Below are 18,164 nucleotides of genomic sequence, written 5' to 3' on the forward strand. Positions count from 1 at the left end.
TTGAGATTCAGGGATTCCTTCTCCTGGCTAGCTTTTTAAAAAAATTAAAAAGGTAAAATCACGTGGCAGGGCAACTTCTCATATGAGTTGGATGACGAATTCGATCATTTGGCTTAATTGTTGATCATATAAGTCACAAATTTATCTATAAGTCCCTTATTTTAAATATTTGGACCTGAGCATTTTTGTTGGTGGTAGATCCGTTCGAACTTCTGAAATGCTTTAAGAGTTTTATCATTAAATTTGTAATCACTGTGACAGTACCACTTTCGGTTGACTGTGAGTCCCAGATAGTATGATCAGCATAGTACTCAGTGTTTTGGGACTAATTATTGTACAATGTGGAACCGTTGTACAGGACATCATTTTTGTAACGTTTTTTTTAGCCTTTTAAAGTATAGTAACTTTTGTTCACAAATTGATAGGTTGATCTGGGCGAGAAATAAACATGTCATTTTGAAGAAAAAATAATATTTTAAGATAAAGACATTATTAAATACCTTGATTTACCAAGATCTTTCATACTTAGGAAAAATGACAGTCATAACGTCTTTAGCACTGCCAATTCTCATTCAGTCATTAACAATATTACAAAATCCCTCTTTTCAAAATTAAAGTTTCTATGGAATGGTAAACCAGATAAAATTAAAAAAAATGTTCTAATGGAATTACATGATACTGGTGGACTAACGATGCCTCATATTGACATGGTTCCATAAACTATCAGACCCTTTCCATCTTTCTCCTTGGAAAATTCTTTTCAATGATAAATATATGGTGCAGATAAAATGTGGGTGATGAATGAGGATAATATTAAACACATTTCGATATATTATAATAGATTTTGGAAGGACATCCTTCTAAATTGGGCTAAACTGAAATTGCACCAGTGACAAAAATGATTTCATGATCAGTCTATTTGGTTTGATTCACGTTTAAACTTTATTTTATATGAAAAATGGCGTAAAGGCAGGAATATTTTTTTTGCAATAATTTACTAAATGAGAACAGTAAATTTCTCTATTTTTATCAAATTAAAGAAATATATGATTTTGAAACAAATTTCCTAACTTTCAAGGTATAAATCATTATCATGATCCCAAATAGTTGAAAGGACAACATCAAAATAGTGAAAAGAAAATCAACATGACTTGTGATAATTTAGACTTTGAAATCATGCCTTTATTTTTATTATCAAAGCCCCATAAAATCAAAAAATATTACATATGGAAATAGACCACTGGGAAAATTCTCTTTATGCATCCTTTAAAGTGTACTTTAAATGTAATAATCTGATCATTATCAACACTAAATTCTGCACAATATTTTAAGCACAAACGATCTGTTATATAAGTGAAACTTATAGAGACACATCTATGCATTTTTGCAATGAAGCGCAAGAGATAATAAAAAATATTTTTGGAAATGTTACATAGTCAAAACTTTTTTGGCTTCAACATGTTGATATATTACAATCAGATTGGAATTATGAACCTTTGATATCAACACAAAACACCCTCTTGGAATCAGATATTATAGATAGCTCTGGAAATTTTTTCAAAGTTCTCACGAAGTACTATTTTAATTCTTTTATATTGAGCTCACTGTTACATAGTGTTAAAAAATTATCACATTATTGAAAAATATCTTCCACAGTGATCCTGCAATAGGGGAAAAATAGATAAAAAATGGGAAACATTTCAACAAATAATTACATAATACAAGAAAGATAACTTTTATTAACTGTAACATAAATGTGTGACACAACTGGATGTACATCACACATGGACAGTGGCAAGTGTACATCATGTAGATATGTGTATGTATGGCATACATATGTGTTATTATGTTATGATAATTGGAGTTGAGATAATTTTTTATAAGATGTTATGTCTTTGATAGAAATATATACTTAATAATGTATTTGTCTACATTTGTAGAGAAAATAACAACAAAATATTTCACTACGTGTATGTTATGGGTATATGGACAATTTTGTTTTTTGTTATTTTTGTTTTGTTTTGTTTTGTTTTTTGGGGTTTGTTTTGATAATATTAATATAATATAAGCGCTGACACTGACAGGTCATTATTATTAAACATGTATTGTATTCTTCCTTAATAGAAAAAAATAATATAATTCTTTATTGTATGAGATGAAGAAATACAAAATAAAGATTTATAAAAAAAAACATGAAAGGTTATCAACACACACGTCCGGAGTAAATGAAATCATCTCTGGTTATATCAAATTATAGATTTAAGTGATAGGGTGTGCTCCTTACACTAAACTCCTCAAACAGAGTTACAATGTATAAAGAAAAACGACTGAAATCGACGCTACGTAGGTTTTATGGTCACCATCATGTTATCAGGTTTTGACATTTTTCACAGGTACAACCTTGAAAAAGTAAAAGAACAAAAATACCAAACTCAAAGGAAAATTCCAAAACGGAAAGCCCCTAATCAAATCAGATTTCCTCGAGACAAATGTTCGGGAAAAAAATGTTATATTAATTTATAAGATATCCGGAATAAGAAAGTTACATTTTTAACTTACGTATTGTGATAACCAAGCATGCGACAAACAACTGTGGCTTCTTCATCTCCAAATGAGTCGTCACAAATTGTGCCCCATTCACCACGGTACTTTATTTCAACTCTACCTCTAGAAAGCGTTGGCCCATCGGCTAATCTTATTCTTGTTTCTGTTTGAATAATGAATACGAAACTATCTACATGTGGAACAACAATTAGTTCTTGGATATCCATGCAAATCAAGTACGAATATAAAAAGGGGAATATGAAAATGATATAAAAAAGAGCAGGTTTCTCCGTTAGGAAAAGCAGAATTATATTGATTCAAAACGAAAACAAGATGATTTAGATTTAATGATAGAGAAATGCAAATGGAATATATGAAATAAGATCAGGGTGTACCTAGTACTCGGACACTGGTAGCAGACAAAATAGATTTTGATTTAAAAAAACACGAAAAGTTTGTTTAAATTATACAGAACAAAGAGGTTTAGGAATATTGTTAAAATTTTGACAAAAGAAAGTTAAAAGTTTGAAATTGTTCAAAAAGTCAAGTTAATTATTCTAGCAAAATACTCTCATTCAGAAACATGACAAAAGCTTAATAAATGTGCAGTAGTAATTTTTATTTAATTATCTCTTCAGCCAAACAAAATGATGCTAAATGGTTCTATAGAACCTGTAGAACATGGAAGGTAGAGAGAACCAGAAAGTTTCATTAGCGCATCTACATCCGAAAACAACCATTAAATGGACCTTTTAGCAGAGTGATGGTACGCTGTGCAGAAATATTACCAAGTGCAAAATCTTGCCTCTTACATACATAGGATGATTCGCTTTTTGAAGTTCATTGTAATGCCTACTTTTATTTCTGATACCATAATTTGCATCTTCTGAATCGATTTTTGAGATAAGGACATCGTAAGATTTTAAAATGAAAACCAACTCCTATTTCAAGCAACATAGCGAACTTTTTTATTAGTTGAGGACTACCATATGCTTAGTTTTCTTCTGAAAACTGCCTTAAAAACAGGTTTATCTACTACTGACTTCCGGTAATTGTTTTATATATGTTCCGGACCATAAGAGTATTTGGACCATAAGCGTATGCTCATGACCATATGCGTATACTCATATGGTCGGACCATATGAGTATATACTCTTTTGGTTATTAACGGGCCGGACCATATGAGAGTTCGGACCATATAAGTATTTTTTTCAAATATGCATTACAACTTTTTCAATAATACAATAAACCTTACATTTCAAAGCCTACATAAACTTATAATATTGATGCCAGTATTTTTGCATCACTACCTATATACTTGTACGTATGCGTAGGGTGAAATTTATTTCCACACGGTACTAGTCGCCGTACCATAATTTTGTTTGCATTACCTCGTCTTGGTTGTGCACGATCCTTCATCATTACACTTTTTGCTTTTGAGTGAAAAGTTAACCTTCTTAGCAGCTTCGTGTAATGATGAAAAGGTCTACATAATTCCATAACGGTTCTTTTTATAAACATTGGAAAATATCTTCCAAGGTCGACATGTTGCCATATAAGCGTATTAAATAATCAATAATTAGGTATAAAATGTGTAAATTCAAATCTGTGAAACTGCTTATTTTTATTTAGTTAATATTTTTATCATTTTAATATAATAAAATGACATTTGGTATCGTCTTTTTAATGTCGTGACAACTAGAAGAGTCATACCTTATGAAGAGTTAGAGTATTAACTGTAAACTTATTAATTACCCCGACCATACGCAAACGGTCGGACCATATGTGTATATACCCATACGGTCACAACCATACGCGTATGGTTCAAATACTCATATGGTCCGAAACATATACATCATATTGAACATGTATCAGAACAGACATTGTTCTGTGTTTGAATACCGGATGCTACGTTTGCATGTTTCATTACTAAAAAACTTGACAATTCTGTATTTAGTTGTGTCCGATATTTTAACTCAACGTAGGTCAGAATCCTATGTATGTGTTTTACATTTGTTGAGATGATTAATTCCCAAAAACCATTTGTTAAAACTAATTCTTTTAATTACAAAAGGACATTAAATTCTTTTTTTCTATAATCTATATACCGTGGATTTAATATTATTCGAGGGAAACTTTTTCTTTTTGTGTCGGTGAACCACGAATTTCAATGTTCGACTACCTATAATTTTTTTATGGGCTTGTATGCAGACTTTGGCAAATAAAGGCAACAATAGTATACCGCTGTTCAAAACTCATAAATCCATGGACAAAAACCAAATCAGGATAACAAACTAAAACTGAGAGAAACACATTAAATGTATGAGGAGAACAACGACACAACACTACAATGTAACACACACAGAAACGGACCAAGCATCAGACAAAACCCCACGAGAATGAAAAATATAACATCAAAACCAAATACATGAATTTGGGATAGACAAGTACCGTGACACGTATTATCGCAATGTGAATTTACACTAAAAAATAAGAGAAAACAAACGACGCAACGTTAAAATATAACACACACAGAAACGAACTATAATATAACAATGGCCATATTCCTGATTTGGTACAGGACATTTTTAAAGGCAAAACAGTAAAATCAAATATCCAGGAAAACACAATTTTCCTCAATCCACGAAAATTGGTACTCATGAAAATAAAATAATCAACAGTACAATCAATTATTATATGTACTTACGGCATTGGATACCAACATCTTTCGAATGATTACAGTCATTTTTATCCCAGCCTTTAAATCTGCATGCAGATATGTTATTTTCTGTGCCATAACAGTTTAATTCGTCCATTTTAATTGGAAGGTTACTCTTTCCAAAGTGTGCACCCGGATAAACGATCGGTTGGCTTAAAAAAATATGTAAAACATCAGCTTGAATTGTTAATTAAACTTTATTTTATGTTATACTTTAAAACATGCCACCATGAAGCATTGTGTCTATATAAGATGGTGATTTTTTAAGAGATCATGTAGTAGACTTTAACTGTAAATAAAAGTTAATAAAAAGGTTAAGCAAAATACTTGAATAACATGTTTAATAAATAAACTCAGCATAACTACCAGGATTAAAATTTTATATTTTATACATGCGTTTCGATAACAAATGACTCACCAGGACTCTCGAATAAAAAAATGTTTAAAAGGCTAAAAAAGTACGAAGTTGGAAAGCATTGAGGACCAAAAGTGTTTTACGTATAAAGCAGTTTTTGCCATTAAATTGACAAATACCTGCGTAAGATTCCCCATATTGAAACCATGTTACCATGAATTAGAGTGTTCCTGTTAGATCATCATGTTGATTTATTTTAACACTTAACAAATTTGTAGGTTTGAAGGGTTTACTATTTCAGTGGTCAATAATCATATGCTAATATCATACCTCATGTCACAGGTTCCAGTTGTTAACCGATTTTCAATACAAATCAAGTTACAATGGGAAATTGCATGCACTACGAAAGAACATTGACGTCCTTGCTGAGTCGACAGAAAAGGTATTTTATCGATTTTCAAATTTATTAATCGATAAGGATATAGATCAAGGCAACAAACAAAAAAGGCGGATATCGCATTAACTCCAAAGAGGGCGAAACTGGATCGTCAACATGGAAAGCATTTTCTGTTATTCGTGCATAACTTGCCATGTTATTCCACAGTGAATCGAAATGATAAGTTAATGAATGGGACACTCGATCGGTAAAAACGATCAGACTGGAATTCTGTTATCTTTTGATCTTAGATCGTGAGATGAGATATTCACAAATCGTATCTTTCAACATATTTGTGATGACGCGAAATAAGATATCAGTTATCGGTACCTTGTCAAAAATCCAAGAGTCCTACATACAACTATAGCATCTTTCTGGTCAAAACTGTTATCACAAACAGATCCCCACCCGTTTTCATGATACACTTCCAATCTGCCTTGCGATGGAATATGTCCACCGACAAGTCTCACCGGTGTTGCTAAAAGTTCAAAGTATGATTTATCATGATTAACAAAATTATACTGTTAGTGCAGAATAAAATTGTACGATCCATTTAACAATACTTTCGAGTCTTGTTTACTACTCTGTAACTATGAAGAAATACAAAAAAGTTATGTGTTTTTCATCGATAGCATTAACGTTATTATCATCATCATAATCATTCATTTTCGTCCACATATAAATTATTTTCTACTTATTCTTCTTCTCGTCATACTTATCATTATTGTCATGCATGTAATCATTATTGTTATGATTAGTTTTCTGTTTCGAACGTGTTAAAAGAGGTACTAAAGATACCAAAGGAAGGGTCAAACTCATAGATTGAAAATAAATTGACAACGCCATGGCAAAAAAAAAACAGACAAATAAAAGTACAGAAGACACAACATACAAAACTTAAGACTAAACAACACGAACCCCGACAATAACTGAGGGTGATCTCAGGTGCTCCGGATGAGTAAGCAGATCCTGCTCGCAATATGGCACCCTTCGTGTTGCTTATGCTATTAACAATTCGGTATACAACCCAACTCGGTAAGTCACACTCGTGAAAAGGCAAGGGTATTGCAGTAACGCCATAAGGAACATATCCTATATCATCTGTGAAACAGTTATTCCATAACAGTCAATCAACTCGTAATGTCGTCCGTAAATTTTATGAAGGGGTGATTTGAACTTCACCATTTGGAACTCTTATTTCAATAGCGTCCGTGTGAGCAGTAATCCTCTTGCAAGGAAATCATGATAGGAAATACAAACCCGGGAATCTCGTATGAATTGAGAGATATATACTCCGTATGCTGGCGCTGCTGGAATGTTTCTAAATAGAAATGGAAAATTCACAATAGGGAAGCTGAATTCATCTCTTTTGTCGTAAAGTTTTGTTCAACCGACTCTCATTGTCAAATTCTAGATGTAAGTCAAGTTATGAGGCAGACTTAACTGTATCTGTATTATCGTTTCATTCAGCCAACAAAACTTTGCGTTTAACTCATATTACTATAAAAACGACGGTTTGTAAACGAAAGTGCATTTTTTAAATTGGTGAAGCAAAATTAAGACAAATGTGTTTCAAAATAGAATAGATTCTAATGTTATTCATAATTCTAGTATTGATCAAGGCGGAAGTATCATATGATTCATTTACCTTTTATGATTTGTTAAACTTTTTTCTAGACTTTTAAAATATAGTAACTTTTTACACAAATTGATAGGTTGATCTGGTCGAGAAATAAAGGAAATAGTCAGTGTTTGTTTTAAATCGGAATTGTTTCACTTGGTCATGTTGGTAGCTGTCTTGCGATAGAAAAAATTAAACCGTGTGTATTTATTCGTATGGTTAAACTATTTCAAACACTCTTTTCTAAGGACAGAAACAATTATTCGCTAATCTAAATAATTATATAACTGTTACTTTATATGATAATCTTTAATTATAATTAAAAAGAAGATGAAGTCAATTCCTTCAATCTGTGAAAAAAAATTGTAAATAATCAAAACACATGTTCATGACAAGTTTTATACCAATAGTAGTAAGGAATAAAGTAGTATTACATTTTCCCGTCATTTTGTGTATCCAAGGCAGTTACAGGATCGAATTCAACTAAGGAGCGCTGTGATTGGATGTATGGGTACAAATATCTTTCATTTATCTATGAATAACTGCATTGTGTATATTTGCAATATAAATATTGAAACTCTTTAGAAATCTTATCCCAGACAGAAAACCCTAGCCGTATTGGGCACAATTTTTTTGAACTTTTGGTTCTCAATGCTCTTCAACTTTGTACTTGTTTGGCTTTCGAGCGTCACTGGTAAGTCTTGTATGGACAAAACGCGCGTCTGGCGTATTAAATTTTAAACCTGGTACCTTTGTTACCTATTATTCGTGTGTATATCTGTCACAATTGTATTAGCGGGATCATTACAAACGTCAAATTATTCATATCCGTTTACGTAATCGTATCGTTTATATAAACATGGTAATTTAGCACCGAAAGGGTACATGTGATATGTCGGTAACATGTCAATGTTATACTAACAAAGATATTTTACAGACCTTTTGTAGCACAATATATAACTTTTTAAAGCAGATCTTAATACTAATAGTTACAGGCTATGTTGGCAGTTTTTGTTTACAGTTTTGCAATAAATGGAAAGGCTAATACAATATAACAGGCCTATAATTTCCCATATATTTCAAGCCCACCCATTTAGATATAGACAACAATTAGAATTTATATTTGTGATATTCAAACTTACCACACGAAACACCAACGTCTTTACTATGAACACAGTTATTTTTTTCCCATCCAGGAAACGAACATTCATTCACGTCTCTTTCTCTGCCCGAACAGTTAAGATTGTTCATCATAACTTTACCAAGTCCTTTTCCGAAATAACCATTCCGATGTACAGTTGGATTGCTACAGAATATAAAAAACAAATTACGATATGTACAAAGTAATTGGGCTGAGTTTGAAATTGCTTAAAATACCGGACAGTCAAAACAATTTTTCCTACATAAATGTTAAGCTAAAGTATACCAGCAATATGCGTGTACAGTAACTGAAATGATTCGCAGCATTGGTATTGAAAATCGTCAGCTTTAGTACAGGAGATAAAAAGTATTGAAAAACTTGTGAACAAAGCACGTCTCCACATTATCTCCTTCTATTGAAAGAAAAGTAGTTTCTAATAATCTTTCAATAAATTAGGGTTTATGGTTTAAAAAAGGTTTACACATGTATTTTAGCGGAATGCACCGATTACCACACACATCTTTCAATATTTGCTACATTGCAGATACACGAGAAAACTTACGTTTTTATGAACCCTAACATTTTGCATATAACTTTGGCATCAAAGTTGTCAAAATTGTCGTCACATATAGTACCCCATTCACCATTATGTTGAACCTCAACACGTCCCTCTCCCGCAAATGAACCATTTACGAGTCTAACAACTGTAACATCTAAAAAATGATATATGATCTATTAGTGAAAAAATCTCTTTATTCAATTGGATTTTATGCTTTAAAGTCAGCACATATTGTATATATTGTCAAATAACGACGACTTTGTACTTGGTTTGGCTTTAGAACTTTTTTTATCTTGAGTCACTGGTTAGTTTTGTGAAGACGAAACGTGCGTCTTGCGTGTTAAATTATTAACCTGCTACCTTGTGATAGCTATTATTCTTGTGTTTCTCTGTTCTATGTGCTCTCCCATTTTTTTGCATTGTAGTCTTGTCATGTAATCTTGTCACTTTAATATTATATTTAACATTGCCATAAAAGCGGGAGGTTTGGCATGCCACAAAACCAGGTTCAATCCCTATTTTTTTCCTTAAATATCCTTTACGAAGTCACTAAAATGGTTATTGTTATATTATAGTTCGGTTCTGTGTGTGTTACATTTCCCTCAGTTTTAGTTTGTAACCCGGATTTTTTTTCTCAATCGATTTATTAATTTCTTACAGCGTTATACTTATGTTGCCTTTATTGTGCATTTTGCAGACCTAAATGTTTTAGGAAACCCTTGGCCACAACCAAGGATCCAGAATGTTATGTAACCAAAAGTTGCTAATGATAAAATTGGATCCCTACACACGAACTGTCTGGATCAGGGCTGGCAGCCATAGTAAATTATGTTACAAATTGTGAAGAACTAATGATAGTATAACCAAAACGGACGTTAAAAACAACTTATGCATTCTTGAGGGGTCATTTCCGCGTAACTTTTAATGGAAATGCCAAAAATATGATAGTTTGCATTAATAGGCATATCACAGCTATGTCTATGTAAAATTTGTAGAATTTTGGCCCAATTAATAAAACATCAAATTTGTAGGGCCAATTTTATCCCTTCGTGAACTTAGTCTACCGTCCGACATCTTAAGAACATGTTTTTTTAAATGTTCACATCAGTTAGTCAGTAAATCGCATGAAGGTTGCGCAGTTGACACAGTCTTTTCTAGAATACAATAAGTTTGAAAATAACTAGCGATAATTTGCAAAACATTGTTGAATTTATGTCCTTAAATAATACAACCACGAAAAGATATTACATAATGCAAAATGGCGAACGTGCCAAAATGTTTGTCTTTTTAACTCCACGTTAGTTAGAAATAATATAGAGCACGCGACTCCATCATGATAATGATGTTTACATAATACTTAATTTGTGTTTATCTACTTTCTGACAATAAAATCAGTATAGGCTAAGCTGGTGCTCTACAATTAGCTTATATTGGATATATATCCGCTACAACATAACTTGAATAACATCATATATACTCATGTTGCCTATTCAAGTTCATTTCCCTAAAAGTTTAACTAATTATGTATGTTAGCTATAACTGTATATTCCAAATAAAGGCAACAGTAGTATACTGTTTCGATTGAGAAAAAAACCAAATCCGGGTTACAAACTAAAACTGAGGGAAACGCATCAAATATAAGAGGACACCGTTGAACAAAATTTATGTTTGGTAAATTGAAAATAAACTCATCATAGATACCAGGATTAAAATTTGATATTTACGCCAGACTCATCAGTGACGCTCGAATCAAACATTGTTAAAAGGCCAAATAAAGTAGGAAGTTTAAGAGCATTGAGGACCAAAATTTCCTAAAAGTTTTGCCAAATACAGCTACGGTAATCTATTCCTGAGGTGAAAAAGCCTGAGTATTTCAAAAAATTTAAATTTTGTTAACAGTAAATTTATAATTATGAGCATATCAATGATAACTCAAGTCAACACAGAAGTGCTGACTACTGAAAGGGTCAATTAAGCCCGAAATCCTGTCTTGTTCTCTACCATTGTCTATAACTGCTTGATAAGTACTGTGTATACTTCTCGCTTAGCCATACTACTCTGTTGTATCATGTCTCGGTAAACAATTCTAAATAACGCAGAGATAATTTATCTTATTTATATTTACAAATTTATCATCTATGAAAACTATCAAATGATTTTATTAATCTTCTGTTTTATATTTTACTAACCACAGTTTACACTAATATCTTCAGAATGTTCACAGTTATTATTAGACCATCCGGGAAATATACAGCCTGATAAATCAAGTTCTTCTCCATTGCAGTCTAAGTTATTCATCCAAATTTTTCCAGTACCTGACTGACCAGCCCAAAAGACCGGATGTCTGTAATATACAAGGTAACCATACTAATTGTGTGCGATATCCAGTTTTGATTAAAATTAAACAACAGTTTGAAAAATGTGAAAAGGTAAATAAATATGTGATACTGTGAAAGTGATATCGTCGTTAGGCTTCCAAAATGTTGTAAATATTAAATTTTTCAAAAATAATTATCTCACGAACAGGCTTTGAAAATTTTGACAAAAATACATGTTTCCAAAATGTCTTATGTGAACTTGAACATTATTGTAAATAGCAGTGAAATAAACACTTTGACATTTCTGGATTATCCCAGAACTTAAATTAATTTCATAGAAATATAGAAATGTACAATTCTTTTATTCCCAAAACCATTATACAACGATTTTCAAGTTTTCATACAACATTTTGGAGGCAAACTTTACAAACAACTGACATTGGCAATTTTGTAATATGTCTTATTTCAAACGTTTTAATTGGTCTAACTGCATGCTATTTTGTAAACGTAAGATTTCCTCCCGCACAGACCATTGGTGTCAAAGTGCATTTTTAGCAAAAAAAAGTCATATACGACATTTTGGAAGCCCAGGAGGACATGCTGAAACATTTGACTTGCGTTGAATTTCGATTTCAATTTTGGGTAATCAGATATCTAAATAGTGCATCAAAAGCCGATGGCCAGTTAGGGTTTTTGTTCTAAATATTAATTTCATGCTGTTGAAATAGCACAGGTTTCTACGTTGTATATCAAGGATTCGTGTATTGTTTTGTAATCAAATAAACACTTTTTGTGTAATTTATCTATTTCTTATAGTAAAGGGGAAAACGGGGATAAGGATTGAAACATTCGTTAAAAATTAATATCAAATAGCAAGATATTTTCCTATAAAATGTACGGCTTTTAATGTTTGTAAATATTCAGGTAAAGGTTATGCACATAATTATTGTGTCCAATTGTCCAAAAACTATGAATAAAATGACTCGTGTGTTATGAGATCATCTCTAGTTTTTGGTGGTGTTCGTGTTGTTTATTCTTTAGTTTTCTATGTTGTGTCATGTGTACTATTGTTTTGCCAAACTAAAGAATAAACAACACGAACCCCACCAAAAACTAGGGCTGATCTCATGTGCTCCGGAAGGGTAAGCAGATCCTGCTCCACATGTGGCACCCGTCGTGTTGTTCATGTGATAACAAATCCGGTAAATAGTCTTATTCTGTAGATCACATTCATGAAAGGGAAGGGGATTGTAGTTACGACGTAAGGAACATATCCGATATCATTTGTGAAACGGTTATTCCATGAAAGTTGACTTTAATAATACTTTAAAAAAAAAAGATACAACAAATGACCATTGGGCTATTGTAAGCAGTATGAAATTTCGGGAACGTCATGTTACACGACAGGACATTAAACATGGGTTTTAAAACTGGATGGATAAATAATTCAGGATATATATTAAATTAAGGAGACGTGGAATGATTGCTAGTCAGACAACATTCCAAATAACTTCAAATGAAGTGGATGTAAGCAATTATAGTCAACCATACGCATTCAACAATGATAAATCAATCGATACTGTTTAATCGGGTATTAAGGCCAGACATGACAAACATGAAAAAATCAAATGAGAGAACTTGAGGCTTAATCTAGCTAAACAAGTTACGAAAAACTAATGAACCAACGACAACCATAGAACTACAGGATACCAGAATATACATGGTTTCTATGAAGCTAAACTGTAGAAAAATATTATAAGAGCTGTGAATATATAGGGATTTTAAATTGGTGCTGATACACGTTAACTGGAGCTAGTAGTGTAACAAACAAAGTCAGAAAACATCATCTCTTGAAATGCAGAAAGTCACAGTTTACAATATTTTGTTTGTCAAAAAAGTATTTTTCAACTGATTTTTATAGTTCGTTCTTATGTTGTACTGTTATACCACTGTCCCAGGTTAGGGGAAGGGTTGGGATCCCGCTAACATGTTTAACCCCGCCACATTATTTATGTATGTGTCTGTCCCAAGTCGGGAGCTTGTAATTCAGTGCTTGTCGTTTGTTTATGTGTTACATCATTTTTTTACATAAATAAGGCCGTTTGAATTGTTTTACATTGTCTTATCGGGGCCTTTTATAGCTGAATATGCGGTATGGCTTTGCTCATTGTTGAAGGCCCTAGGTGACCTATAATTGTTAATGTTTGTGTCATTTTGGTCTTTTGTGGATAGTTGTCTCATTGGCAATCATACCACATCTTCTTTTTTATATGTTACTTTAAATCTGGATGTGAGCTATTTCTGCCCGAAAAGTCACATCTTGCCAGACTGAGTTTGCGACTCTTAATCTGGGTTTGAGCTACCTAGCTTTTTCCGGCCTTAGAACTTGTTCATGAAAAATCTAGAATTGTGAAATATCAATAGTATCAAGAACATACACTTTTCCGAGCACTTAGTTATTATGCAAAATATTAAAAATTAATTGTCAATTACAATGATTTCAATTTTTTTTATCGTGAATTAGACTACATTGCCGTAGTTTTTTCATTTCTTTTACCCAAAGCAAAATTATCATCTTTTCAGAATGGAAACCAACCAAACTAATTAAAATATAAAACTTTACGGGAATTTTTATTTCTGTATAATAAAAATTTATTATGAAGTAAACATATTCAAACATAGTTTTGATGAGCTGCTTTAGTGGAGTACATGTTTATTTGGTTTCTGTACTAAATAAATGAGCCATTTTATTGTTTTCACATCGACATATACGTCCCACATCTAATTGTCATGATGATTTGTTTTAACATTATGATTATATAAATAACACATAGCGGATCGGGTGATGGAGCAGATTGTTTACACCAAAAAACATTGTGAACCGAAGAGAAGGAAAGGGGTGTTGTTTAAATCATTATACTGAATGTTCTGTTATTAATATCTATTAAATTTCAAATGTTTTGACTTTTTGGTGATTAAGTGTTTCCGTGAACTGCAATAAATTATTTGCCATGCAATAGAGTAAATTACTACAATCTTATTAACCAATCAAAATGTTGCATTTTGACATGAAGTAGAATGGAGAAACTGCCTATTAGAAAACTCTAAACTACTTCACTTCAGTATTGGTTCTTACATAACTTCTAGTCCAAGCATACGACAAACAACACGGGCATCATTTTCATCGAATTTATCATCGCAAATTGTTCCCCATTGTCCACTGTGAAATACTTCAACTCTTCCTTGCAGTATATTTTTACCTCCTCGTAATTGTATAACCGCTGCAATTACCAAAACAAAGCTATAATGTATTTATAAACAAGCTCTCGATTTGGAGATCATTACAAATGTCCAGAACAAAGTATTTTACCAAAACATATGATTATCATTTATAGTGCAAAACCTAATAAAAATGAAAACAGCACATTATAATCATAGACGGATCAAGGGGAGGCGCCCCCCCCCCCCCTTTTTAGGTCAGTCAGCGGGACCCTCCTTATGAAAAGTTCTGGATCCGCCACTGATAATATTTGTTTATGCATTCGGAGCGCTTTTCTATATATACCTTCATTAGGAACGCTCAAAGTCGAATGTTTCAATGTATAATAACCTAAACAGTTGAAAAGCTAAATGACCAAAAATGACCTAAAATATAACCAAATTTATCTAAGGTCAAATATGCCTGATACAAGATACAAGGAATCAACTTAACATACCAGACGAATATATCAACATTAAAAAACTTATTAATGGCGCTTGAATTGAAATGGTGGAAGGCAGATTCAAACACAAATTTGTATAGTATTGAAAAACACCAAATGAGGCCAAGGTTAGAAAAAATATAACTATTTTGAATAATTGAACATTATATAAACGGTCAAGTACGGACAATTTACTTTATTCGTGCTTGTTTCTCTCTCTCTGAAATCATTATACTTTATATCAGAAATTAATATATGTCTAAAAAAAAAAAAACGTCTAATGAATAATAAGTACTGTAAAGAAATGTAGCTAATGGTAACATATCTAGAATTAAATACTGTTTTCCTATTTACAAATGTTTCTAAAAAAAATGTGAATTGGATAAATTAAATCGATTAAGAAAACAAATATGAAACAAACAAAACATGTGACATGAGAAAATAACCAGAATAATATAATTGTTAGCATTTTTAAATGTTTTAACATCAATCGATGAATTTCGTTCCATATTAAGTCCTACATTATGTCAAAATCATATCGTCTGATTAAAGATGTCGTTTCAATACTTTTAAAACACTGCGAATTCCTCATTAAATAAATTCTAATAATACAAACATGTATTCACCGTAGTGGGTATTTGTATATTGTAAGACATCGTTTCGGTGATAGATACTAATTGGTGTTAAGTGAAAATAAATACGTTTTGTCAATTTCAAAATGATCAGTTAGCAATTAAACCAGTTGTAGTTTGAAATCTTTTAAGTTTAAACAAATTGACACAGTTAATGTGAATAGTTTACATTCCTTACTGTGTTGATGTGTAAGTTCCAGTTTCAATATAATACAAATTACCTACAAAGAAGAAAAGAAACAGTAAATTCGGAGATTAATGTGTACAATTTTCTTGCAATCACATATGGACATTAGAATAACGACCGTGGAAATGAGATATAGTGGAGTTTAGTGGTCCTGTGACATTTTGAACATATTGACTGCGTTTACATTTGAGTAATGATTTGACGGGCACTTTACATTAAAATAGTTGCTCAGAATGCCGCATTACAAAATGCGGCAGATATTAAACAGCGGTATACTACTGTTGCCTTTATATACCAAGGGGACATTCACAGTCGAGAAGAAACTAAACAACAGTATGGCAAATTGAACTAGAGGCTCTAAAGAGCCTGTTTCGCGCACCTTGGTTTATGTGCATATTAAACAAAGGACACGAAACAATTTTAGTTTGGTGATGGTGATGTGTTTGTAGATCGTACTGTACTGAACATTCTTTATCAATTATCTCTATCTATAATGAATTTTGCCCAATAGTTTCAGAGGGAAATATTTTGTAAACATTTACAAAAATTTACAAAATTTACAAAAATTGTTAAAATACTACTACAAAGGGCAATAACTCCTCAAGGAGTCAATTGACCATTTTGGTCATGTTTACCTATTATTTTATATCTTAATTTGCTGTATATTATTGCTGTTTACAGTTTATCTCCATGCATCTATAATAATATTGAAGATAATAACCCAAAACTGCAAAATTCCCTTAAAATTACCCATTAAGGATAGGAACCCAACAACGTGTTGCCTGATTTGTCTGAAATTTCCAGGGTATATAGTTCTTGACGTAATGAACAATTTTACTCTGTCGGATTTGCTCTAAATGCTTTTGTTTTAGAAATATGAGCCAAAAAAAATGAACTTTACTCCTATGTACTATTTTGAGCCATGTCGACCATCTTAGTAAGCGTCCACTGGCACATTTTTTCAACTATTTACCCTTTCACAACTATTTCTTTTCATTTTACTTCAGTTACATAGGAAGGACATCAGTATAGAAAATAATACTCCTTAAACACGAGACCATGAAGCATTGAAGTTTTATTAGTATTCCTATGGCCATGTTATAACAGGGGACCTAAAATTCAGTCAAAAACTTCTAGAAAAAAATGTTGTCAGTTCTTAAGAGATGCTCTTTCAACCTATTGTAAAAGAGATGTCAACTTGAGTCATTAATTCGTACGTGGTACAAAAAAACAACAACAAACAAAAACACTAAAGGTTCAAAGTACTGATCTTAGAGTACTGGCTTTACTGAAAGCTAGTTCATAGCCAGTAACGACTTTAAAAAACAAGGATATATTACAAATTGTGAAAAAAATCAACATATATTGTTACTTTAACGATGGATTGCTTGATTGTGTATGCGTGGCATATATACCATGCATAGTCAGGATGAACAAATGAACAATGAATACGTAGGTACGTCCTGCAGAAGAGGATGAAGGGCGGGAAACATTTACTGCCACTGGACAAGAAGGTGTTTTAAATAGGGACAGAAATTTAGCCTTGCATCCGTCAGACCGCCAAAGTTTGACTTTGTTGGAAATGCAAACAAATGTTTTGGACATATACTCATTAATGGAAAATGGAAATTTAACTGGAGGGACATCTTTAGTAAAAGCGTTGTCAGCATATCCACTTCCTATATTATCAAAGGACTAAGGAATTTTTAAACTAGGGTTTTTAGTATTTTATTCCTACAAAACATTACCGCTATTCACGCTCCTATAAACGATCTGAATAAATCAACAAGACAAATACTTTACTTTATTAAAGTCTCGCCTTATAAAACCAGAAAAATAAGTTAAACTGAACTAGATGTATAATTATAAAGGCCTGACTAGAAAACTCCTCTTTCAGAAGCAATTATTGTTTCAACTGAAAAATTAATCTTAAATATTCAGATATGAAAAG

The 18,164-nt window shown here is 32.1% G+C and overlaps 1 protein-coding gene across 1 annotated transcript in view; it reads right to left on the reverse strand.

Moving 5' to 3' along the window:
- The window catches only part of LOC139497384 (scavenger receptor cysteine-rich domain-containing protein DMBT1-like), a 69,269-nt gene extending 59,074 nt beyond the window's left edge, over nucleotides 1-10,195 (reverse strand). Inside the window, exons 1-6 of the mRNA XM_071285596.1 lie at nucleotides 10,171-10,195; nucleotides 9,379-9,529; nucleotides 8,818-8,981; nucleotides 6,385-6,532; nucleotides 5,252-5,415; nucleotides 2,560-2,707 (exon numbers count right to left, since the gene is read on the reverse strand). Of these exons, the coding sequence (XP_071141697.1) occupies nucleotides 2,560-2,707; nucleotides 5,252-5,415; nucleotides 6,385-6,532; nucleotides 8,818-8,981; nucleotides 9,379-9,529; nucleotides 10,171-10,195 (800 nt within the window). The remainder of the gene's footprint in view (nucleotides 1-2,559; nucleotides 2,708-5,251; nucleotides 5,416-6,384; nucleotides 6,533-8,817; nucleotides 8,982-9,378; nucleotides 9,530-10,170) is intronic.
- Nucleotides 10,196-18,164: the final 7,969 nt, after the last annotated feature.

This window comes from Mytilus edulis, chromosome 12 (genome assembly GCF_963676685.1).
Source record: "Mytilus edulis chromosome 12, xbMytEdul2.2, whole genome shotgun sequence".
Lineage (NCBI taxonomy): Eukaryota > Metazoa > Mollusca > Bivalvia > Mytilida > Mytilidae > Mytilus > Mytilus edulis.